The sequence below is a fragment of the Westerdykella ornata genome, assembly GCF_010094085.1.
Source record: "Westerdykella ornata strain CBS 379.55 unplaced genomic scaffold EI97scaffold_45, whole genome shotgun sequence".
NCBI classification, from domain to species: domain Eukaryota; kingdom Fungi; phylum Ascomycota; class Dothideomycetes; order Pleosporales; family Sporormiaceae; genus Westerdykella; species Westerdykella ornata.
In genome coordinates, this window is record NW_022986895.1 from 65,278 (window position 1) to 88,646 (window position 23,369).

The 23,369-nt window shown below is 51.5% G+C and overlaps 10 protein-coding genes and 1 non-coding gene across 11 annotated transcripts; 9 read left to right on the top strand and 2 right to left on the bottom strand.

Moving 5' to 3' along the window:
* Nucleotides 1-1,510: 1,510 nt before the first annotated feature.
* EI97DRAFT_453307 (NAD(P)-binding protein) lies at nt 1,511-2,558 on the top strand (the record flags this gene model as incomplete). Its single annotated transcript, XM_033800452.1, has 3 exons — nt 1,511-1,549; nt 1,600-2,036; nt 2,084-2,558. 3 exons carry the CDS (start codon nt 1,511-1,513, stop codon nt 2,556-2,558), a joined length of 951 nt encoding a protein of 316 aa, XP_033649567.1.
* Nucleotides 2,559-3,279: 721 nt separating this feature from the next.
* EI97DRAFT_427153 (uncharacterized protein) lies at nt 3,280-5,127 on the top strand. Its single transcript, XM_033797214.1, has 6 exons — nt 3,280-3,476; nt 3,563-3,625; nt 3,701-3,787; nt 3,840-3,962; nt 4,008-4,727; nt 4,778-5,127. Exons 1-6 carry the CDS (start codon nt 3,387-3,389, stop codon nt 4,850-4,852), a joined length of 1,158 nt encoding a protein of 385 aa, XP_033649568.1. The 5' UTR covers nt 3,280-3,386; the 3' UTR covers nt 4,853-5,127.
* Nucleotides 5,128-5,551: 424 nt separating this feature from the next.
* On the top strand, nt 5,552-6,028 carry EI97DRAFT_351763 (LexA/Signal peptidase; the record flags this gene model as incomplete). Its single annotated transcript, XM_033794856.1, has 1 exon — nt 5,552-6,028. A coding segment is annotated over one exon (477 nt), but the record flags the coding sequence as incomplete, so codon positions are not given.
* A 571-nt stretch (nt 6,029-6,599) lies between these two features.
* On the top strand, nt 6,600-7,990 carry EI97DRAFT_237248 (glycolipid transfer protein). The gene is made up of 3 exons (XM_033794014.1): nt 6,600-6,908; nt 7,033-7,210; nt 7,310-7,990. Exons 1-3 carry the CDS (start codon nt 6,764-6,766, stop codon nt 7,602-7,604), a joined length of 618 nt encoding a protein of 205 aa, XP_033649570.1. The 5' UTR covers nt 6,600-6,763; the 3' UTR covers nt 7,605-7,990.
* A 148-nt stretch (nt 7,991-8,138) lies between these two features.
* Nucleotides 8,139-9,295, top strand: EI97DRAFT_496889 (RmlC-like cupin; the record flags this gene model as incomplete). Its single annotated transcript, XM_033802489.1, has 1 exon — nt 8,139-9,295. The coding sequence occupies exon 1, from the start codon at nt 8,495-8,497 to the stop codon at nt 9,293-9,295; it is 801 nt and encodes a 266-aa protein (XP_033649571.1). The 5' UTR covers nt 8,139-8,494.
* A 3,120-nt stretch (nt 9,296-12,415) lies between these two features.
* Nucleotides 12,416-12,900, top strand: EI97DRAFT_237358 (uncharacterized protein). Its single transcript, XM_033794015.1, has one exon. It carries the CDS (start codon nt 12,484-12,486, stop codon nt 12,796-12,798), a length of 315 nt encoding a protein of 104 aa, XP_033649572.1. The 5' UTR covers nt 12,416-12,483; the 3' UTR covers nt 12,799-12,900.
* Nucleotides 12,550-14,337, top strand: EI97DRAFT_437312 (uncharacterized protein). The gene has a single exon (XM_033799316.1). It carries the CDS (start codon nt 13,003-13,005, stop codon nt 14,215-14,217), a length of 1,215 nt encoding a protein of 404 aa, XP_033649573.1. The 5' UTR covers nt 12,550-13,002; the 3' UTR covers nt 14,218-14,337.
* Nucleotides 14,338-14,644: 307 nt separating this feature from the next.
* Nucleotides 14,645-14,716, bottom strand: EI97DRAFT_t89. The gene has a single exon. It is a non-coding gene; the product is annotated as a tRNA-Arg (tRNA).
* A 423-nt stretch (nt 14,717-15,139) lies between these two features.
* Nucleotides 15,140-16,396, bottom strand: EI97DRAFT_237369 (uncharacterized protein). The gene has a single exon (XM_033794016.1). The coding sequence runs from the start codon at nt 16,315-16,317 to the stop codon at nt 15,307-15,309; it is 1,011 nt and encodes a 336-aa protein (XP_033649574.1). The 5' UTR covers nt 16,318-16,396; the 3' UTR covers nt 15,140-15,306.
* Nucleotides 16,397-17,989: 1,593 nt separating this feature from the next.
* On the top strand, nt 17,990-19,795 carry EI97DRAFT_485599 (Rhamnogalacturonase B; the record flags this gene model as incomplete). The annotated part of the gene is made up of 5 exons (XM_033802145.1): nt 17,990-18,145; nt 18,204-18,633; nt 18,679-18,866; nt 18,917-19,562; nt 19,607-19,795. The coding sequence occupies exons 1-5, from the start codon at nt 18,015-18,017 to the stop codon at nt 19,793-19,795; spliced, it is 1,584 nt and encodes a 527-aa protein (XP_033649575.1). The 5' UTR covers nt 17,990-18,014.
* Nucleotides 19,796-20,295: 500 nt separating this feature from the next.
* EI97DRAFT_237391 (alpha-galactosidase) lies at nt 20,296-23,071 on the top strand. The gene is made up of 3 exons (XM_033794017.1): nt 20,296-20,562; nt 20,610-21,213; nt 21,266-23,071. The coding sequence occupies exons 1-3, from the start codon at nt 20,502-20,504 to the stop codon at nt 22,812-22,814; spliced, it is 2,214 nt and encodes a 737-aa protein (XP_033649576.1). The 5' UTR covers nt 20,296-20,501; the 3' UTR covers nt 22,815-23,071.
* The last annotated feature ends 298 nt before the right edge of the window (nt 23,072-23,369 follow it).

The following is a 23,369-nucleotide window of genomic DNA, read 5'->3' on the forward strand; positions in this document are numbered from 1 at the left end:
TTGGGCACCAGAAGTCATAGCATGACTGTCAACCTCAGATTTTGCCAATTGGTGCTTAGAGGGAGGGCTTGGAAAAGGAGGGAACCCCGGGATAGGCCAGTGTGTGGTCCGGAAAGAGACATGCCATGGGAGGTTGTGCTTTGATCCTACGTCATTGCCCCACACGTCTGTTTCCGGTTGTCCAGGCTGGGACGACGAAGGCAATGGAATGTAGCTTGGCGACCGTTGGGAGCTCGGAATTCATCCGCCAGGCCGTAGCAGACGCGTTCTACACAGTACTGTTACGTACAAAGTAGTAATCGTGCATTCCAGCAAAGGAGACTGTCCGGTAGGATGCTTACTGTGGAGTGGACGTGACGAGTTTGGAGGCTCGTCTGCGGCTGTTCCGGCATGGCAAAGAGACATCAGGCAAAAGCAAGCTTGACTTGGCTTCCGTCGCAGACACGCGTCGTCGTGGCTGGCATGAGGCGAAAACCTGGGGCAGGCGAAAACGGGGAAACAGCATGGGTTGAGTGGTGAGTGGTGGTGAGTTCTTGGATGGTCGTTGGGAGCTAGATTTGCCAAGGACACTACTTGTAAAAAGCGCCCTTTGCTCTTTTCGGCAAGCGCCATGGTTTTTGGAACCTTGAAGCCCCATCCTCAACTGAGCACCCTCCTCAAACGTTCCTTAACACCAACATCAACCACAACCTCCTTCGCTCTTGAAGCTGCGCCATAGCAAAATTGGGAGGTACACTGCTGCCAATATGCAACTGAAATTACGACCTATTGTAGTCGCATACACAGGTTATCCAATCCCGCATTGTACCGACATATCCAGCTCTAGCACAGGGAACAGCATCTCGTCAACCATTTCCCATGCCGTCACTTTTTTCTTTGTGCCGTCTACTTCAGCTTTCTCTAACTGCATGTCCCAGAAGGTAGACCGTATGGTTGCCGATTCAACGGCTTTGGCATAACTTTGCGTGCTTGCTTTACTGTTTACTGATCCCCGGCTGATTAATCACGCAACACCAAGCTGAACCAGCTGAGGGGGCGCATATCGTAGAGTATCCGCTACGCCATCTGCGTGCTGGCATGTTTCTAGTCTGCGCTAGCAGGATGATTAATCGGGAGTAATCTGACGATAGGGCATGCGACGATCCATTCATTGCGGTTTGTAGCAGCGGCATCTTTTTCATAGGGCGGCATCTCCATTTTGCAGGAGCGGCATCGGTAGGATCCCCAAGGGTCATGGAACCATGCCGAACGGAGCCTCGCGTAGGACACCGAGGCTTCAGCAGACTGTTGTGCATTGATTAGTAGACTATCAGGAATTGGCGGGCCTGAAGTATACATATATAAGGAGAGCTCTGAGAATATGCTGAAACAGAAAGCAACATCAACAACAGGAACCACAAGAACATCACCACAGCAATTCACCACTATCTAGGAATTTGAAGCCGCTGCTCAATCTACCACCGCATACTGAAACGGAAGCAACAAGGATAAGCAAGCAGACGACCTCACCATGTCCATACCGGTCCTCAAGAAAATCATCATCGCCGGCGTAAGTCCATATACAACACAATCCAACAGTGCACATCTAATACCACGCAGGCTACTGGCTCAGTCGGAGCTCCCATCCTCACCGCTCTACTCAACGAGCCCTCTCTGGATACCACCATCCTCACACGTGCTAGCTCTTCAGCAAAGTTCCCTGCCGGCGTCCCCGTCAAAACAATCTCCGACGCATACACAGTCGAGGAATTGACAGAAGCCTTCAGAGGCCAAGATGCCGTCGTCGTGGCTCTCAGTACCGGCCCCGTGACAAAGGACGACCTCGCCTTCCGAATCATCGACGCTGCCATTGCCGCAGGCGTCAAGAGATTCGTCCCCTCGGAGTTTGGCGCAGACAACCTCGATCCCCGCGCAAGAAAATTGGTGCCCATCTACGATGCCAAGGGCAAGATGCTGGAGTACCTGAATAAGAGAGCCAACGAGTCCAACGGGAGCTTCACCTGGACGAGCTTCGCCTGCGGTTCGTGGTTGGACTGGCAAGTCAACGGATATCGCTAATCCTGGGCACGGCTAACGAATCTAGGGCCCTCAATCCCGCAAAAAGCGGCAACTTCCTGGGCATAGATGTCAAGAACTGCAAAGCCACCGTCTGGGACTCGGGCGACTCCAAATTCAGCATCACCACCTCGAGCAACACGGGCCTGGCTGTCGTGCGTGCTCTCCTCAAGCCCGCAGAGACCGCCAACCAGCAAATCTTCCTTACCGACTTCGTCACCAGCTCCAATGAAATCATCTCTAGCTTGGAAAAACGGACGGGCGAGAAGTTCGCCGTCGAGAAGAAAGAGTCCGGGCCGGAACTGATTGCGCTGAGGAAGAAGTACGATGAGGGCGACTTCAATGCGGCTTTTGGTCTGCTTGCTCTCAGCTTCGTCGCGGATGTGGATGTGGGCTACGATTTCCCCAAGGAGCGCAAGATTTGGAATGGTCAGCTTGGCTTGCCGGAGCAGTCGCTGGATGAGGTTGTGAAGGAGGCTGTTGAGCTTGCGAATCGGTCTTAGTGATGTTCTGCATATCGCCAGAGTGCGGCATTATCGAGTGCAAGGAGCAGGTTGCTGAGGGATAGATAAATAGACTCTATGTTTTCTGCTTGTAGACACTCTCCGGCATAGTTGAGTGTCACGTTTCCGTACAGTGATGTCCCTTCGCAACTGCCTTTCGGGTTTCTCAGTCGGGAGAGCTGCCCTTGGGCTCCGCACGAAGTATCCCCATTTTCTTGATGCTTTCGACCCCGTTCTCCTCAGCACAGTGTCAAAGGCGATAGATAAATAGGTCTGGGCGAACTTTTCAACCAGAGCCAGCCCGCAGCGGGATAGATTTACTCCACGTCTGAACTTACAACCGTACACAGCCAATTCACGTTAACGGTCCTGTTCTGGTTCCCAACAGAATGCTACACCATTGACATATTGTGGAGACACGGATGAAAGGCTGTCTCAACGTCCTAAAATGGCAATCGGTGTATGATGCAAACTTTTACGGCAATGCTTGAGCTCGAATCGCTCGTAGCGCCAAAACCGTGCAATATGAAACGACTTGTGGAAGAGTTCCATAACAAATAAATGTTCGAGACGAACATGCGCTAGTCAAATAAAACAAACATTGTTCTTACTGTTGAGGAGAAAAATTTGCGGCTTTTTAGGGTAGTTGCATGTGATTTCTCTTGGCGCACGTCTGGGGCTTGCTATCGCGCGGAGCTTGCTTTTTTGGGTCTCAGCCATCTTGATCTCCAACAACCGCCTGTTTCTTCGCCCTCAACGCCCTCAACCCAAGCTACGATCTTTGCGCGTGGCTCAATTGGATACTAGGGACTAATATCGTCTATCACAATGTTGGCTGCCCGCTCAGTAGCCATTCCGGCGCGACAGTGTCTCCGCCGCGCGAACGGAGCTTCGAGATGGGCGCCCGCGCTCATGCAGGTTCGTTCGATTGCACTTATCTGGGACCTTCTTAGGGCCGGATATATCTCACAAGAAACCCATGGCTGACTTTGTTTTCGTATCAGTCACAAACGCGGTCGTATGCGCAGGACAGAGTCGGTGGCTTCAAGGGAAAGAAGGGTAGCGATGTATGCGACATCCCATTCTGATATGGCCAATCCAATCCGGCATTCTTGAACAACATTGACTGAATGGCTCTTCAGGGTAAATACACAGTAACCCTGATCGAGGGTGACGGTATTGGGCCGGAAATCTCGCAGTCCGTCAAGGACATCTACTCAGCCGCCAATGTACGAACAAATTCTCAACTCGGTCGAAAGGGTTGTACTGATAGCTGGAAAGGTGCCGATCAAATGGGAGACGGTCGACGTCACGCCGCGGTTGAAGGATGGCAAGACAGTCATTCCTGACGAGGCCATCGAGAGCGTCAACAAAAACTACGTTGCCCTCAAGGGTCCCCTCGCCGTATGTTACCCGTTCGGATTTTCGAAACAGTGCTGATAAGAGTAGACTCCCGTCGGCAAGGGCCACGTTTCCCTCAACTTGACACTCCGTCGTACCTTCAACCTCTTCGCCAACGTCCGCCCGTGTAGGTCCATCGTGGGCTTCAAGACTCCCTACGACAATGTCGACACTGTGTTGATTCGCGAGAACACCGAGGGAGAGTACTCTGGCATCGAGCACGTCGTGGTGGATGGCGTTGTCCAGAGCATCAAGCTGATCACCCGTGACGCTTGCGAGCGCGTTCTGCGCTTCGCCTTCCAGCATGCCGACGCCATTGGCAGGAAGAAGGTTCGCGCTGTGCACAAGGCCACCATCATGAAGATGTCCGACGGTCTCTTCCTGAGAACCGCTCATGATGTTGCTAAGGAGTTCCCTCACATCGAATTCGACGCCGAGCTGCTGGACAACACCTGCCTTAAGATGGTCACGGACCCCACCCCCTACAACGACAAGGTCCTGGTGATGCCCAACCTGTACGGAGACATTCTGTCTGACATGTGCGCTGGTCTTATTGGTGGTCTCGGTCTTACCCCCTCTGGCAACATTGGCGACGAGTGCTCCATCTTCGAGGCCGTCCACGGTTCCGCCCCCGATATTGCGGGCAAGCAGCTCGCCAACCCGACTGCTCTGCTCCTCAGCTCCATTATGATGTTGCAGCACATGGGTCTCAATGAGTATGCTGAGAACATCCAGCAGGCCATCTTCAAGACGATTGCGGAGGGCAAGGTAAGCAAGGACACCAGCTCAAGAAATGATCAGAGGCTAACGTTCAACAGACCATCACCGGCGATCTGGGCGGAAGTGCGAAGACGTACGAGTATGCTGATGCGGTTATCAAGGCATTGAAGTAAATTCTTATCAACCATTTTTCACGAGCATAAAGGCATGGCGGATTTTGGAGCGATGCTTTTCGTCGATATGTACAGTATGGTCGGCGGTGTAGTATATGCACGTCCGTTATGAGTGTATTCGGTATTCTGTGCTTGAGTGTTGTCGTCATATTAGAGAATCAGCGAGAATGTGCAAAAGCGATATACCGATGGAACGCTTGCTGGTGATGTCCTGAGAGGTTGGGTATTACCAGATCTAGTTAGCGTAAAATGAAGTCCGCGAGCTCTTGGCCAACAGTTAACCTCACTACATAGTACATCCACCAAACAACGAATGTTCGGAAGATAATTGTCTTCCCACCCAGCCTCCTTGCCGCGGTCGCCATGCCGCCCAAACCTAGCTCCTTCGCAGCATTCCTCTCCAAGACTCGTGGTCCTTCCCGGGCACCAATCTTCAAAAAAAGACCTCCTACACCTCCTCCCAAACCCGCCGTCAAACCCACACTCAAGACCATACCACCCGCTCCTCGAACCTCCATACCCCCCTCGCACGCCTCTCAACCCCCTCCGAACCCTCCTCCTCCTCGATCACGACCACCACCTCCTCCGCCTCCCCCGCCTCCTCCACGTTCGGATATCCCACCCCAATTCCAAAACGTGCGCGGCATCCGACTCTTCCTACGCATCCTGTGGCACAGCCTCCCCAAGGCGCTGAAATGGGGCATCATAGCAACCGTAGGCGTCACCTTCATCCGGGACCACATATTCAGCGTCGACACGGTGCGTGGCAGCAGCATGGCGCCTTCGTTATCGGCAGAGGAGCACGAGACGGGGAAGAGGGATTTCGTGTGGATCCGACGGCTGGTGCCGACGGCGGGGTTGCAGAGGGGCGACATCATCACTTTTTGGAAACCGCATCGGCCGGGGGAGATTAGTATTAAGAGGGTAATTGGGTTGTCGGGGGATGTCGTGTTTCCTTCACGGGGGTACGCGACGGTGCCGAGCGCGGAGCGGGGGAAGATGGTGGGGCTTATGGATGGGCTGGTGGAAGGGGGAGAGGAGGGCGGTGTTCTGATTCCGCATAATCATGTTTGGGTCGAGGGGGATAATTGGAGGAAGAGTTATGATAGTAATGATTTTGGGCCGATTAGTATGACGTTGATTGATGGGAAGGCGACGAAGGTGTGGAGGGGGTGGAGGTGGAAGGATATTGAGGATGGGAGGACGGGGGAGAGGAGGACGAGGGTGAGGGAGAGGCTGAAGGAGACTGTGTTGCCGGCTGTGTTTGCTGAGTGAGGGCAGAGGAGACCGAGTGGGAAGGGAGAGGAAGGGAGGTACGTGTATGATATCTTGTTCCATTTTTTCTGTGGGAGATATGGGTTCTGGAGAAGCTTCTCCCGCTAGGAGCATACGGTGTCGGTTACTTTGTTGTTTTTATACCCTCCGAGACCTTTCGTCTGCGCGCGTACCGGGTCATCCTACAGCACCGAAGTCAATGGCATCGTCTTGAGCTGCTCCAGCCCGTCCGGTTGTATGTACCATCCCGAGAGAGAAAGAGAGGGGATTAGGGGGAAGAAGGAGTTATATCAGTATCCCGTCTCCAGATTCAGTGCAATTGAATCCGCGACTGTTACCGACTCGCGGCCGTCGCTATACGTTGAGAGCATGAAGTAATGGGATACCTGTTCGGGTTAGCTCCGCGGAGTGGGGTGCGGCTGCGGCAGGGGCTGGACCAACCCCGCGTCGAGGCTGGACTTCGGGAGACGTCGAGTGTTTGGAAGTAAACTTATACCAGCTGTTCTTCCAACAGACAGCTTCTCCTACTCATTCCTCAATCCTCTAGAATAGAATCGAATCGTTCCAATTTCTTTCTTCGTCTCCGCACACAGATAGGCCCGAGCACGCAGAGCATCAGACATCGACAGCGACAACATGGCGACTGCATACCCCCCTGGCGGAACCTTCTTCGACACGCTGAAGCGCAGCTTCGTCGATGTGCCCGTCGACGCCTCGAAGGATAATGTGATTAGCACGACTGAGTTTCTCGAGGCGGCGGAGAGCTTGATAACGCTCTTTGGTGCGTTTTTGCGTTCCCTGTTCAGACTTTACCATGCTTCGAACTCCACATCCCCTACTCTCCCCACCTCCTACTTTGAAACCCTGGATGTCAAAAAGCAGAGCTAACTGCTATGTTTTGTTAGATGTCCTTGGCTCCGCGGCTTTCAAACCCGTCAAGAACGACATGGGCGGCAACATCAAGAAGATTCGCGATCGGCAGCTCGCCGCTCCTACGCTGTCGGAGACGCTGCAGGACTTGGTGATTAATGAGCTGAAGGAGAAGAAGCATGTAGCAACAGAAGGCTTGCTGTGGCTGTCGCGGTACGTTGGCTCCCGCTCCTCCTTGACATCCTCCAACCCCTTCGATTCCTGATATTCAAGTACTCCATGCAACATCCAATGTTGATATTATTAAAACAGCGGCCTCGACTTCACCGCCCAAGCCCTCCGCTCCAACCTCGCCAACCCCTCGGAAGAACTCAGCGCCTCGTTCCGTGGCGCCTACGGCAACACGCTCAAACCGCACCACAGCTTCGTCGTCAAGCCCATCTTCAGCGCCGCCATGTCCGCGACGCCGTACCGCAAGGATTTTTATAAGAAGCTGGGTGATGATCAGGCGAAGATTGATGCCAAGTTGGGCGAGTGGTTGGAGGCGCTGGAGACGATTGTGGGGATCTTGAAGGAGTTTATGGCGAGGAAGGAGGCGAAGTGGTAGGGATGGAAGGGGAAGGGAAGAGGAAGGGAAAGGGGTAGGAGTAGGAGAGCGTGAACGCGATGCATAGGTAGGGGGTTTTTGATGGGAGGTTCATATTCACTACGGCCGAGGACTTCACAAAGGAAGCAACCTACGCATAAGTCCTTACACACCAAGCAATAACGACTGACAAGGAAATAACACGCAACACATTTGTGGTTTGTAACTCACGCTACCTCCCTTGCACGCTGGATGGATAACATCACCATTTATTAGGGACGTGATAACTGAATTGATGGTCAGGCTTGGTTGTTGTCGCTGGTGGGCTTTACCGCCACCGTTTCTGGATTGATTGATCAGGAATCATTACAAAAGAAATAGCGGAATCAATCCCACCTTAAGATTCACTATCTAGCGTATAGGCTTGTTCAGATTGGCTGTGGTACTCAGTATTGACAATGTTATGTAAGCCAGATCATCGCCGGAAGCGCTCACAGCCGAGCTTTGTCAGCCGCTAAAGAGGAGCTCCCCTCCCGATAGCTCTCCACAACCTTACCAAATCATTGCAAATCCACCATCGAAGAAGAAAAATGGCTTCAAAATCGAAGCTTCCACTGGATACAGGAACTAATAACAGGCCCGACTAACATGTATAAAGCCTCAGCTCGAGTCCAGGGTTGAAGGTCTCTCCTCCTCCGATAACAGCAATTCCAGCAACGATCACCGATCAGTACATCGCAATCGATTCGAACAAGACAAGTACAAACGTCAACACCAACCTTCCGCGAGTAACAGCAGCCCTCGTCGCAGCTCTCATCGCAGCCCTCCCGACCACACTGGCTCGCCTCACTCCCCTTCGAACCCCCCTCACCACCCTGCTCCCCCGAACGTCCAGAACCCCCATCCGCACAATGTCCACGTCCACCCCCTCCCCCCTCAAAATCACCCTCCGCCCCTGGAACGCCCGCGGCCACGCCAACCACGACTGGCTCTACACCTTCCACACCTTCTCCTTCGCCACGTACCACTCCCCCACGCACACGGGCTTCGGCCCCCTCCGCGTCATCAACGAAGACCGCGTCAAGCCCTCGACGGGCTTCGGCACGCACGCCCACGCCGAATTCCTCATCTGGTCGTACATCATCTCCGGCACCCTCGAGCACAAAGACAGCCTGGGCAACCTGGAGTATCTGAAGCGGGGCGATGTGCAATTCACGAGCGCGGGGACGGGGATCCGACATTCGGAGTATAACCGCGATAAGCACGAGGAGGTGCATTTTTTGCAGATTTGGGCGCGGCCGGATACCAGGGGCTTGAAGCCGAGGTATGAGACGAGGCGGTTTGGGGATGAGGTGAAGAGGGATAGGTTGGTTAGGGTTATGGAGTCTACGAAGAGGAAGGGTGAGGGGGAGGGTGCGATTGCGCTTGATGCGGATTTGAGTATGGATGCGTGTATTCTGAGTCCTGGGAAAAGGGTCGTGCATGAAGTTGTGGCCCAGGGGGAGAGGAAGGTGTATTTGCATGTGGTTATGGGTGAGCGGGAGCAGCCGAGGGAGGGAGGGGCGAGGATTAGGGTTGGGGATGTTGTGTTGGGGGAGGGGGATGGGGCGTATGTTGAGGGGGTACATGGGCCGGGGAGGATTGAGGTGGAGAGTGTGGGGGAGAGAGCGGCGGAGTTTTTGTTGTTTGATATGGGGCCGGGGGGAAATTGAGCTGTGTGTGATGATGGAAAATGAGGCATATAGACTGTAGAATTAGTGAATATTACGCTGGCCTGAGGTAAACTAGCCTGAACAGGTTGCTATTAACGAAACATTCTTTATTACAAAGTCGAATGCAAAAGCACAGAACAGATATCCCTTTCCAAATAACCCTCTCCAGTCAACCGCACTACTTGCACTAAGCAATAAGCACCTCCTGAAATACCATGTCACACCCACCCATCTCCCTAACCTTAACCGTGACAGTGCCCTTCCAAGCCAGGACGTCCGCACCTAAGAAAATCTCCCTCACTGCGCTAGATGGGACAGTAACTTTATTCCAGCTTGAAGACAGTTGCCGCAAGCCCATGTTTGGCCTGTAGCTGCTATGCTTTTTCATTTTGATCAGGGATTTATTCCATCCCGGCGGCGAAGTCGGAGGAGGTTGAAGGGGGAACAGGTTCGGGTTGCGAGGAAAAGTAGTCCAGTTCGGATTTCCATGCGGAGGAATTTGGGTGCTTACTGGTAGTAGCTTTATTTGAAGGTACAATGCAGTTTACTTAATGCAGGAGTGAAGGAGGAAGTTACTGTCGAGAAAGATGATGTGGGAGGGAGAATGTCTGCCTACGTTCTTTTACACGGACAGTGGTTTACCATTGCACTGCCAATCAGAAATGAGCGTCCAAACTATGCCAATATTGTCAACATCATTTAGGATTGCCTCCTGACGGCGATGTTTAGTCTGAAAGTCTAAACACCCGTGCAGTTGAGTCCAGTGCAGTTTCAACTGTTATCATCATATAATCTCTAGTGGAAGAGTTACGTCCACAACTCGTTCTGGGCTAGGCTAGTGTGACTGCAGCTGCTATATTAGCGCCAATCTCCAATGTGATCTATTCTGCGATCCGTATGGATTCTATCATTTATGAATACTTGTCTTCAGCCATCTCTCAATGCGGCGCAGTCACCCTTGGGAAGTGTCCATATAGACTGTGAGCCTCGCCCAGCAAGAGCGCCACACTTTCGGGACTACCTTACTCTTGGGGCACGAAAGATCGCGTATCGTCTACACCGCAAACCATTCTCAGCACATGTGTCGGAACCTCGTGTCGGACCGTTTGCGGCACAACGCGGCTTACGCCAATCACATGAAGCACCGCTCGCATGTGTTCCTGCTGCATATCTAGGCAATCTATATCACCATATTGCGTCGCAAAGTCGATTCGTGCACCTTTATTCCCGACCAACAATCCGGCAGCTGGATACTTGGACTACCACGCCTACACTCACATATCCTACGTTCCAAGAACCTTAGGGTCGTCTTCAACGGGTTCACAGTTCACACCCGCCTACCGGAAAAATCTAACGCAGCCATCTTCCTCTGCGCTGCAGTCCGTCATCGAAAATGTTTGGCTCCATCATCCTCCCCGTCATCGGCTTGGCCTACGTTTGCCTATGCGTCGTCTTCTCGCTCCTCAGCCGGATCGCTGTGTATACGGAACGTAAACCGGGGGAGAAACGATTCGACGACCTGGGGAGGGAGTATTGAGTTCGGTCAAGTGTGTTTGGAGGGCTTGATTCGGGGTCGTTTTGGGGTGTGGTCACTCTGGTGTGGTTCAGGACTGTGGCGAGTGGGTGTTGTTTGCGATGGCATAGGTAGTGAACGTGTGGGGAACTGGGATCAGATGATTAGGGGGGTGTATATCGAAGACGTTGCTGATTGTCAGGGCGAGGTCGTTTGGAGAGTTGGAGTGAGAAATCACTGGGGACAGTGATTTCAGTTGTAAACGAATGTTTGTGGTACGGCCACGTTGGGCGATATCATCACCTTTTCTGATCGAAGTGCTGTTCATCATACATAGGTAGTTCATTATGTTCAAAATCAAGTCCTGCGGGACATTCTACCAACTCAATCCTATCAATGGCAAGAAGACTCTTTCTGCTTTGAATGCATCGTATCATGAGCACCCAAAATACGAACGCTTCTCCCAAAGTGTGCAGGTATGCGGAAGGGGAAGACAATGAGGCCCCTCTGGGTGGGAGAACTCCCGGAGCGGAAAAGCTTGGAGAAGAGCCTCACGTCTGGACAACACCAGAAGGAAAAACCTACCCTACGCTGGCGGCGATGATTTTTTCAGAGCTACGTGCAGACTGGTCGTCCGATTGGGATATCAGCGACGATGACCAGAACTCACAGCACCAACAGGCTCGGTCCGTAGCTCCCACTGGAAGTTCAACTGATAAACAGTTCCAAGACCGACTGATTCGGACGTTGAGTTAGTCGACGGCCCTCGGAGTCCTACAAGCCCGTCTTTGACCCTCCCAGAGATAGACGGAAGGGAATGAGCAGGAGGTTTTGACCCATCAGACCTCCTGGGGCAATGCAAAGAACTGCATAACCCTTTCAACAAGAAGATCCGCTTCAATTTTCTTCGCAGCAAGTCTAAATCACCATGTCGAACATCTCTAAACTCAATCCCAAGTCGCTCGTCCACACCGCCAAAGCAGCGTCTCGTGCTGACTATGACCGTAGAAGAACTGAATGCGGTTTGGAAATTAGAGCGCTCGCCTCCGCCTGGCCATGTGCATGATCAATTCTGTGAGTTTTGGCAGCCGGGTGATCGGAAGGAGGTTTTGAGGCCGGATTGCGATAGGTTGAAGACTTCTACTAAGTATGATGTCAATCCTTTCACGAAAGAAGGTAGGGCGCATAAGGTTAAGTTGGATGAGCAAGATAGGAGACTCGAGGAATTCAAAAAGTAGCAATTCACACCCGAGAAATAGGCGTAGAATTGACCGTGAGAATGTAATTGTTCACTGATTTGTGAAACAACTAAACCACTTGGCGACTGGGTTACTTATTTTTACTTATTTCGATTCCTCCTTATCAAATATCCATATCTACTTTTCGGGGAGACTATGCGTATACCCGCTATCACTATCCTAGATATGTAGACGGATAAGCATGCTTATGCCTGATTGGCCAACGCACCATTTCGAGCTTATCTTCCTACCACCCATGTCCGAAAAGGACTACCGCGGAGATCCAGGTCTTGGCCAGAGAACTCCAGTGCCCAAGACAACACCAATAATACGTGTTCTCGGGATGATGATGATAGTCTTATCACGATAGGAGTGGTTGGGCGATATGGCGCGGGTATATACCCAACTGCTCGGAATCGCGGCCGAAAGTACAATATATGTATCATCTCCGGACGCCCTCCTGCTTGATCAATAAACATTTCCTACCACAATTCAAATCGAAATCTGTAAGGTGTCTTTTAACTAATCGAACATGGAGAACAGTCCTTCAACCCTCCAGAGGTGGAGAGCAAGAACGTTGTCCAAGATCAGTCAGAACACACGGACGGGGAAAGACGCTGATTCCGACGCCCTCTCCTATGCCTCCTCAGCGAGCGGGAAAAGCATGTCAAGCACCACATCCACGAGGACTACATCGACAACCTCAGCTCAATACCCTTCACACGATGCGGCTGCGCTTGAAGCGGAGATGAAACGCCTGATGCGACTTGTTCACTACGGAGACGAGGACGCCCTACAGCAACTTCTACGGTTGCAAAGCCAACGCAGAACAGCGTTTCCCAATCTTGGGACCACCGCGGTCTAGGGGAACTTCACGCTCGTCATGTCACCGGACTCCTTCCTGGGCAAGCGATCAGTGATTGCCTCAAACGAAGTCTGGTTCGAAACCGTGGCACATGTCGCCAGCTCCACTGCGCTCACTGTCAATCGAGACGAGAGTATGTGCAATCGACGGAGTGCTCACGCTGGGCATCATGTTCGTGACGCTCAGTACGCTTGCCTGGCGGCACTACCAAACACTGAGCGACGGTCATACGACAACGATCGCCCGAATCGAGAAGAGACATAATGAACGGCTTCCCATCATCTTCACCGCAGCTTTTGCATCGGAACTGCACACACAAGATCGGATAAGGTCGCCGGGCGGAGCTGCTCAAGTCATGGCCGGATGGTACACTGTATCTCCATCCGAACTGGAGTATTGGAAGGACAGGCTGAACCGCCAGTGGAGCGAAAAGAAGAAGAAGAGAGTGGAACCCTTGCCGGACGAGCCCGTGCCGATAAGTGGAGGCGAATACCAGGCAACACCGTCGCCCTCGCCGGAACCAGGTCGCAGTGTTGCCTCGAGGACAGTAAGCATGGAGTGTCGCACGGCTGCAACTCCGTCTCCGCCTCCCATACCTCCGCGGAGCCTCCTGAGAGGACACACCTACCCAAATTCGTCTACTATCCCACATTCCGAAGCCGCTATGAAATTGATCAAGACCGCGACTTCTCAAGCCGTTGCGGGAAAACCGTCAATCCCCACACCTCTTCACGTAAATCCAGAAAAGGAAATACCAATCATCAAGGCAGAAACTGATTCCATAAAACTCCCAAACAAGTCCTGGCTGCGCGACCCAGCAATGCGCGAACTCGTCTTCCTCCTGTACTACGTCTACGACGGTGACGGTGACGCCTTCTTCGCCGCCTTGGGTCCGCATATCGCTCGCTCGCTGTTCGAAAAGTACCTTTTTACTCCGCCTGATTTTGAAGGAATCAATAGTCCCGAGCGACAGCTGGCGGACATGCTTTTGGCGGGCAGGTACACGTTACTGAGGGTGTGCAGCCAGCGCCCAAGCGAAGCGCAAATGGAGATGATCGGTCAATGTTGGGATTGGATCAAGACTGTGCGTAGGGAGAATCAGAGGGCACTGGGAGATACGGAGAGTGTGAGGGAGTTGAGGGATTGGAACCGGGAATTGAAGTTAAGGTGCTGGAGGGCCAATTGGCAGAAGAAGTGGAATGGGAGGTTGAGCAAGGCGCGGGAGGAAGAGAGGACGGAGGGACACAGAGAAGAACGAAGATTGACAGAGGAAGGAAGAGAAGTGCGTTGGTCAGACACTTATTGAGATGCACCGCGAGATTTACCGTTGCGGGACTGCATTATAGAATCCGTAGGAATCACAGTCTTAGCGATATGTTAATAGCTGTCCACTTCTGGTTACTGAAAGAGCAGTGTTCATTCAACCCTTTACATGCTTTCAGCCCCGAGTCCGCCGCCTTAATACAGGAAGAAAAACTCTGGGAAACAAAGGACTAACATTGAGCGTAGTAAGGATAGGTATACACTCCGATTATAGATTGTGAACTAAGGTCCTCGGTTTATCTCAGGTCTTTGTCAAATCCCTTTACAGTTGTTGTGTATAAAAAAGGTATCATTATACTCGCGGGGGCTCAAACCATTGGTTCCGTGAATCTACTGCGCCAGTTCCCCACTCAACACCCCACTTTCCACCACATCTATTTCCCAACCCAGTTCCAGAGCCAAAAATTCCGCGACCCCGGCAGGACTCGAACCTGCAGCCTCAGCCTTAGGAGGGCCGCGCGCTACCTTTACGCCACGAGGCCGAAAATATTCGACTGCAAAAAAATATATGAAAGCATACCTTATGTACAAAGCGAGCGTTCTTCAACAGCGAGGCGCAAACGGCAAACCAGTCTAAACCGGCCTGGAATGAGAACAGGCCGTCTTGTCTCTCCATCCTGTCTTCGGATCGAGCGCTGGATCTAGCGAAGCTATCAGTCTTGTCCTCCCACGATAAGGTGTTCTCTGCCAGGCTGTTCGGGTGCCTGATGGCCAAGCTTCGAACCAGTTCAACGAACATTCATGGTCAGGTACTGTCTGTGGTCGTGAATGATAGAGCGTGCAGGTTATATGATTGCTTCTTCGCTCTTGATGGGGCCTTTTCAGTGGTTCAAATACTGCGGGATCGCTTGGACTGGAACGAAACAGGGTGGCGTCGAAGCATGGATGTTTCCATCTCAGTTGACCAGTTTTTCAAGTTCCGATAGCGGTGAAGTAACCCTCCTAAGATTCGTAAGTTACTGTCGAGTAAATAGATAGGGGGCTCAACCATAGCGGATTCTATTCAGGCCAACCCAAGTTATCACACCCATAATATTCCTGCCTTTCCCATATACGTATTGTAACTTTTCCCTTATCCATCCCTCGCGTGTGCGCGCTCATGCACCGGCGGAGGCGCCTCAGGATCACTGTGATGCGATCTGGCAGGATGTACCCGTTGATGTCTTATAGGGGTGCGAACATAGGGAAGCTGACGTTTACTCAACTGTCCACTGTCGGCTCCGCTATAGAAGTCTCCGCCGTCGGCATTCTGCTTGTAGAAGTAGACGTAAAGGATCCTCACCGCGGACATGAGACCGATGACAAACGGTATCGTCTGACCGACGCCAGCGAGGGTGTTCACTCCTTGAATCTCGTTCCACTGTACCGTGAGCTCCGTCGCAAGCATGATGATTACAGCCACAAGAAGCTTCCCCCACCCTTCCATGTTCCGCAAAAGGTTGATGTGTGCATCTTTGTCGCGTCTGCTGATAGACCTCCTCCTACGTCCGTCGTCGGGATCCACGCCTAGCATGTATTGGACTTTGAGAGCTAGGAGGTAGAGACAGATGAGACCGAGGAATGCATAGAGGAGGGCGTTGACTACGACGGAAGCTTTGCTGTTCAGGCGCACTTGACCGAACAGGAAACCGTACTCCTGGCAGTTCCTCTTATCCAGACTCGGCACCCGTGCAAACCAGAACCAATATTGGTATACCAGCACGCCGATCAGGAGAATGAAACTAAGGTTCGCTGCAAGTGCCCCCGGATTGACGATTGGATATCTTGTAGGATCCCAGAATGGGTCGCATCCAGTGCACATTCGCCAAATGTATATGGGGACCAAGGCCAGATACGCGCCGAACATGAGTAATAGCACTATGTAGACTTCGACGGGTTCCAAACTGTTTACGTCACGGACCGTGAGGATTATGAGAGCGAGGAACGAGGCCGCGACGAAGACATCTATCGAGAAACGGAGGCCCTTGACTTCGGAGCGAGCCATCCAAGCGGCGAAGATGGCGCTGAACCATTGCAGATAGTATCCAAGGCGTATACCGAGGCCGTACATGTCCCCGTTCCCGGTGAAGTTGCACACGGCCATGACGGCAATTCTGGTACCAGAAAGTGTTCGCAGTGGTTGCAAGCCGAAGAAGGGCGAGAAAGAATGAAGGGTGTTGGGGATGTAGAGTTAGATGATCAGCAGCTTGAGGGGGGTAATGGACAACGCATCGATGATTGATTGGACCTGCAGCTGCAGCTATGGGCTGAATGCCCGAATCAGCAGTGCTGCCAAGTTCGTAATATGCTCGAAGTAGGCAGGCGCACCTATTGCAGCATCCTCGAGGAGAACAAAAGATCTAACCATATACGCGCGTAAACAGATGAATATATATCAAACGCTACTACACTAACTTCGACATAAGCCCGCACTGCGACATGCGAAAATGGAATCTCAGAATCACGCATATCGGATATTCGTATTATTTTGTAAGATCGGCTAATCCACTGAAGCTATCATAATAACCGCGCTGAGGAAGTGAAGAAGGAAGTCGCTCTTGAAGGGACACAGTCGATGATGGGTCATGCCTATCATCACTGCTTTCCAAGGTTGTTCGGTAACCCACTGATCGATTACTCCATATAATCTGCCACTCGCCTAGAGTCAACCTATCACTTCCTTCCCTCACTTACCTTGATGCATTTTCTATGCTTGGAATTGTTCATTGCGCCAGGGGGAGGGATTGTACAGAGCGAACCGGACAATCATAAACGGGAGGATTAATACCACGCCTGATAAGAATTGGAAATCAGCGAGATATTGTGCAATTCAGATAAAGAAAGATAGAACCTTAACCGCAGACACTCGACATCTTCCAAAACTGTTTCAGAGCCCCTCATGCTCAAATCGAGAAAGATAGATCTCACCAAGGGCGCATCACGGCCTTTTCGACTTCTCCACTTGCCCCCGGCACCTCGGCTTATGGAAGGCTAGATCGTAGATAAAAACGGAAGAACGTTCATCTTTGAGAGAGATTCCAGCAGAACCTTTGGTGGTCATCATCCGCTATGCGGTCGGACTATCATTTGCGGCAGACATGACGACCCGTAAAACGGTCTACAATTTATGAGACGCGGCATTACTGATTGGACAGAGACTAACATGTCCACACTGTTATATGGCCTAAAGCCCCACTACCGCCAGTACTACACTCCAGCGTCACGTAGGGACTGAGCTGATTAACGCGTTCTACTGTTGCTTCTCCTCGCACTTCTGTGCCGCAAGGTCTGTTTGTTTGTATACATGTCAGAGATTAATTTGCGAGGTGGTACATATCTGCATGTGTGCACTAAATAGTTCAATAAGAGTAAGTGCCCTACAAAATTCGGCGCAGCGCAGGCATTACTCTAATGCAGTTGCTTATGTACAGTGGAGCCTTTGCCTGCACATAAGGGGAGAGATCGCTTGAAGGGAAAGAAGCTTGGACGAAATCTTCGTGGAAGTTTCCTAAGGGTTAGCTGCAAGCTGCGGGGAAATAAGAACCGGGGGCTTTCTCTTCTATATTGCATCCGCAATTGGGCCGGGGTGTGCGTGCGGGAAATCATAATGTTCCGCAATCTAGAGAGCTGTGCGCTCCGTGGATATCATCGATATTATAGGCGGTAATAGCAGACTTAGATGGAGCGGAGATGACGGGGAACAAGCGCGAAACACTAGAGGCACATATTTCGCCTCGAGACTATAAAGTCTGATCATTCTTTTTGCAGTGAAATCAGCCAGGACGAGAAATCTCAGTCGCGATGCGCTGTTCACTCTATGCTGTGGCTCTCGCAGCTTGTGGCCAGCGCGCTCTGGCAGCGTTTGGTCTTACCTCCACAAGCTCCAGGTTCAAAGTGGATACGGACGCAGGCTTGGTATTTGAAGTCAATCGGTACGCCGACCTATCTATAAACCCATTTGCCAGCCTGGCTTTATTAATCCCCGCGCAGCGCCAATGGCGACATAACGAGCCTCAAATACAATGGCGTCGAGTACCAAGGAACTGGAAAGGCGAGCGCGATCAACTCAGGTCTCGGGAGCTCCACAGTTACCGGCGAAACCGTGAACGGATATGTCAAGATTACTGTCAAAGCAGGATCTTTGCCGCTCACTCACTACTTTGTCGCGAAGCCGAAAGAAGCGATTATATACATGGCGACATACATAACGGGAGAGATCGACCCCGGAGAGCTAAGATGGCTGGCACGGCTGCGGACTTCTGAACTGCCGACGGGCGTCCATGGGAATGTGGGAGACACTCGAGGATGTACGGCGTTTGAAGGCAAGGATACATTCAAGTGTCCAAATGGCGAGACAAGATGCAAGATGTATACCAGCGATCGTTTCATCGACGACAACGTCCATGGAGTTTCCGGACCGGTAAGTTTATTGAAACTCTTATGCGCCTGTCTCACATCTCCGTAGAAAGCGTCGGTGTGGATGATCATGCCTGGAGTAGCATATGAAACTTCAGCAGGCGGCCCGTTCATGCGAGACATCAATAGCCAGACTGGCGATAGCGACCAAGAGCTGTATTGGTACATGAATAGTGGTCATGTGCGTACGGAACCCTGGAGATTCGGTCTGCAAGGGCCTTATGCCATGGCATTTACGTGAGTCATGTCAACGACATTGGAACAGCAGACACTGACGAACCTACAAGCCAGCCAGGTGCGAAGCCATCAGAGAATTTGGATACAAGCTTCTTCAGTGGTCTGAATATCCAGGGGTACGTTCCAAGCACTGGTAGAGGGTCGGTTTCCGGCACGGCGACAGGCGTGCCGAACCAGTTCGAAACAGTGCTTCACTGGCACAACACGCAGGCTCAATACTGGACCAAGGCTTCCAATGGCACATACAAATCTCCGTTGATGAAACCTGGATCGTATACCATGAACCTCTACAAGGGCGAGTTTCTTGTAAGCACAGACTCTGTCACTGTCACGGCCGGACAGACGGTGCAGAAGGACATCGCTTCAAAAGAGGTGGAGACACCAGTCATATGGCGAATTGGCAACTTTGACGGCCAGCCATTCGAGCTTAGAAACGGAGACAAGATCGAGCGAATGCACCCTTCTGATGTGCGAATGGGTCCATGGGGCGGTGCATATACAGTGGGTCAGTCCACGGCAAAAGACTTCCCTATGGCCCTGTGGTCAAAACAAGGGGGAACTGTGACCGTCAATTTCTCTCTGTCCCAGGCGCAAGTCAAGGCACATGTCCTCCGCATCGGGACAACACTGTCTTTCAAAGGCGGCCGGCCTTCAGTTAAGATTGGCAGTTGGACGGGGAGCGACCCGGGAGCTCCAGTAAGTACAGAGACAAGGTGGTGTTCAATGACTAACCTGGCCAGAAATTAATCGATTCTCGCGGGATAACTCGTGGGGCTTATCGCGGCTATGGTGAGGTTTACACGTACAACGTGCCGGCAAGCGCTTTCAAAGCGGGAAGAAACACATTGACACTGGGCGTATATGGCAGCGGCGACGCCAGCTGGCTGAGTGCGAATTACATTGTCGACGCTTTGGAGCTCCAGGAATAGTGTGATATCCACAAAACTGCGAAGTATGAACGCCTCCCTAACACATAGAGAACGAAAGTTGCCTTTGCCATAGTGAATCCAGCCGTCAAGAGGAGGTTGTACGGCTTTTTTTTCTCTTTTTTCTTTTTTATGAATTCAGCACATCGCAGGCATGCAAATGCCGTAGTGGTCGAAATGGTTGCCATTGGTGGATGAACGAAGTCCTTTTTGCGTGGGTAGGGTATGGTTCGGGTGAATAGAACGCGCTAAACTAAATCCGGCAACTTCGGTGCAAGTTTCGACTGAATCCCACATTCCCCTCTTTCCGCACCTCCCAGCTGGCTCCTGATATACGCAAAGGGAAATGACGTCGACTTTTCGGCTACAGTGTTCGGTTCTCTATCTAGATGTTGTCGAACCTATGATCCGAATTTGGCATTCCGGCAAACGGTACAATGCAGGTGGGGAGGAGACATCTGGAACCAGACTGTCCGACGGTGGAATGGACGAATAATTTTGTTCCCATGAGATCGCTTAGGCTGGGTTCCAACTCCCTCCTCCATATAAAATCACGCAGCACTCTTCGGTGCCTTAAGTACCCCGCAAGGATCGTCATCTGGCTTAACCCTGGACGCTGGAAAAGCATGTATTAAGATTTGGTATAAAATACGGGCCGTAGCCGCAAAGGGACGACGTCTGAAACCGGTGTTTGCAGTCTACATCAAGTATGATTCTTTTTTGGGTACCTTGTGTGTTCATATTGTTAGCCGGCTGGGTCTCAGGGGAAGGCGAGTTACGAGATGCGTGAAATAGAGACATCGAACTGATAAATCAGCGATTACTGCCACTGGAACAAACTTTACTCTTACTGGAGACAACGTGTCGTACCTATTTCAAATCGATCCAACAACAGGGGATATCATATCGGACCACTTCGGAGGTCCGGCAGACGATTTCGTACCACCCGCGTACGTGTTCTCCAACGGATGGAATGCCGGGTTAGCTACCAAGCGACGAGAATTTCCGGACATCGGGCGTAGCGACTTTAGATTGCCTGCAATACACATCGAGCATTCGGATGGAAGCACTGTATCGGAGTTTACGTATCAATCGCACGAGATCTTTGCCGGAAAGCCGACTCTGCCGGGACTACCCTCAACTTACGGCACAGAGGACGACGTCTCAACCTTACTAGTAAAGCTGTATGACAACTACTGGGACGTTTCCGCGGTGCTGTCATATTCTATCTTCCCGCATTACAATGCTATCGCAAGAAGTTTTAAAATCACAAACAATGGCACGAGAAACATTACTATTCAAAGAGCCGCCAGCTTTAGTACGGACTTCCCGAACCTTGATCTTAACATGATCGAAGTACATGGGGACTGGGCACATGAGTTCAATCGCGTCGAACGGACTGTCGATTATGGCGAGACAACGTAGGCTTGATGGGAAGGTGTTGAGTGTTTTCCGCAGCTAAAACAAGTGCAGGTTCCGAAGCACCGAAGGGTTCTCTTCCCACTTGCATAATCCCTTCTTTGCTCTTGTTTCTCCCGCCACCACGGAAAGCACTGGAGAAGCTTGGGGCTTCAACCTGGTATATACTGGAAGTTTTGCAGCCACCGTCGAGCGATTTTCACATGGGTTTGTACGCATACTACTCGGCCTAAATCCACTACACACCAACATAAACGTCGGTCCAGGAGACATTTTCACTTCCCCCGAAGCGGTTGCAGTCTATTCGTCTCAAGGTCTGGGAGGCATGTCAAGGTCATTTCATGACCTATATCGTAATCATCTATCTCGATCTGGTTTTACCAACCAGACACGGCCTATCCTTCTCAACTCATGGGAGGGAAACGAGTTTGACATCAATGAGACATCCTTAGTAAAATTGGCCGGCGAAGCCCAAGAGCTCGGCGTGGAGCTTTTCGTCATGGACGATGGATGGTTTGGTGTGGAGTATCCTAGAAACAACGATTCTCTTGGCCTTGGAGATTGGACACCCAATCCTGCGAAGTTCCCTCACGGTCTCAAGCCATTCGTTGAGCAAGTCAACAACTATACCGTCCGCAACACCTCTCGGTCCTTGAAGTTTGGTATCTGGGTGGAGCCGGAGATGGTGAACCCGAACTCCACATTATACAAGCAACATCCGGACTGGGTAATGCATTCTGGCAGGCACACCAGAACCCTGACACGGAATCAGCTTGTACTCAATGTGGGCCTCCCGGAGGTGCAGGATCATATCATCAGCTCGGTCTCGCGAATTATTGAATCCGCCAACATTGAATATATCAAATGGGATAACAACCGCGGTATCCACCAACAAGGTCATCCGTCAGACGACTATGCGTACATGTTGGGTCTTTACCGCGTCATAGACAACCTGACTACCACCTATCCCCATGTTCTCTTTGAAGGGTGCGCATCGGGTGGTGGGCGTTTCGATGCAGGTCTACTTCATTATTGGCCACAGCACTGGACCTCCGACAATACCGATGCGTCCGATCGACTCACCATACAGCTGGGCACTTCGTTGGTTTATCCGCCGTCAGCGATGGGCTGCCATGTCTCTGCTATTCCCAACGGGGTCACAAAACGGAACATCTCAATGGAATACCGCTCACATGTGGCAATGATGTGCGGCTCTTTCGGTTTCGAGTTGAATCCTTCGGAGATGAGCGAAGATGAACAGAAAGCAGTACCAGCAATCATTGAACAGGCTCAGGCCATTAACCCACTTGTCCTATCCGGCTCATTCCACCGCTTGGCTATACCCGATAAAAGCAATTGGCCGGCAGCACAGTTTGTGTCTAGAACGGGAGATCAGTCTGTTGTGTTTGCGTTTCAGCAGAAAGCTACGACGAAACCATCCGTACCCCCGCTGAAGCTACAAGGACTTGACTCTAAAGCGCGGTATTCAAATACACTAGATAACGGGACTTACAGCGGGGCAACTTATATGAACGCGGGTTTAAATATACGCTTTCCAACTGGAGACTACAAGAGCAAGATCATCTGGCTGAACAGGCAGTGATCAGTGTTGCCGGCCGGCCATGTCGACTTATGGATACAAACGATCGGATTCGAGTTGCTCATGTCTTCATCTGGCGCCGCATCTTGTGGGCTCTTTCAACTGTTGTCTGTCACCGTCGGTGTAGCTTCATCTGGACGGGCAAGGAGCACCCCCCATGCTTTTTCGTAACGTCAAGTCCTGACACCTCTAGCAACTGCTGCAGTGGAGCTTCCGCCATTCACTTGCATCTAATGCTCAAACATGTATTTCTCTGGTGTGGAAGATGTGGCAGTCTCGAACTTCCATCAATGGCATGACAAAGTCAATAGCGGCTCGCCAGTGTGAGCTTCGAGGCAGGAATCAGGTAGTACTCTCACTTTTCCTGCTATGCTTTTGAATGACTGTACAAAGAAAGCATTAAGCTTTCTCTTCTTACTTTGGCCATCTCATGGGGCGTAAAACTGAGAGAACAATGTCGTAGGGTAGCTCGACCCAATTCAGCTTCAAATCACCACTCCCTTCGAGACCTCTCCAATGATTGTGCAGTCCCATTCAGATTTAGTCGGATATAGAAGA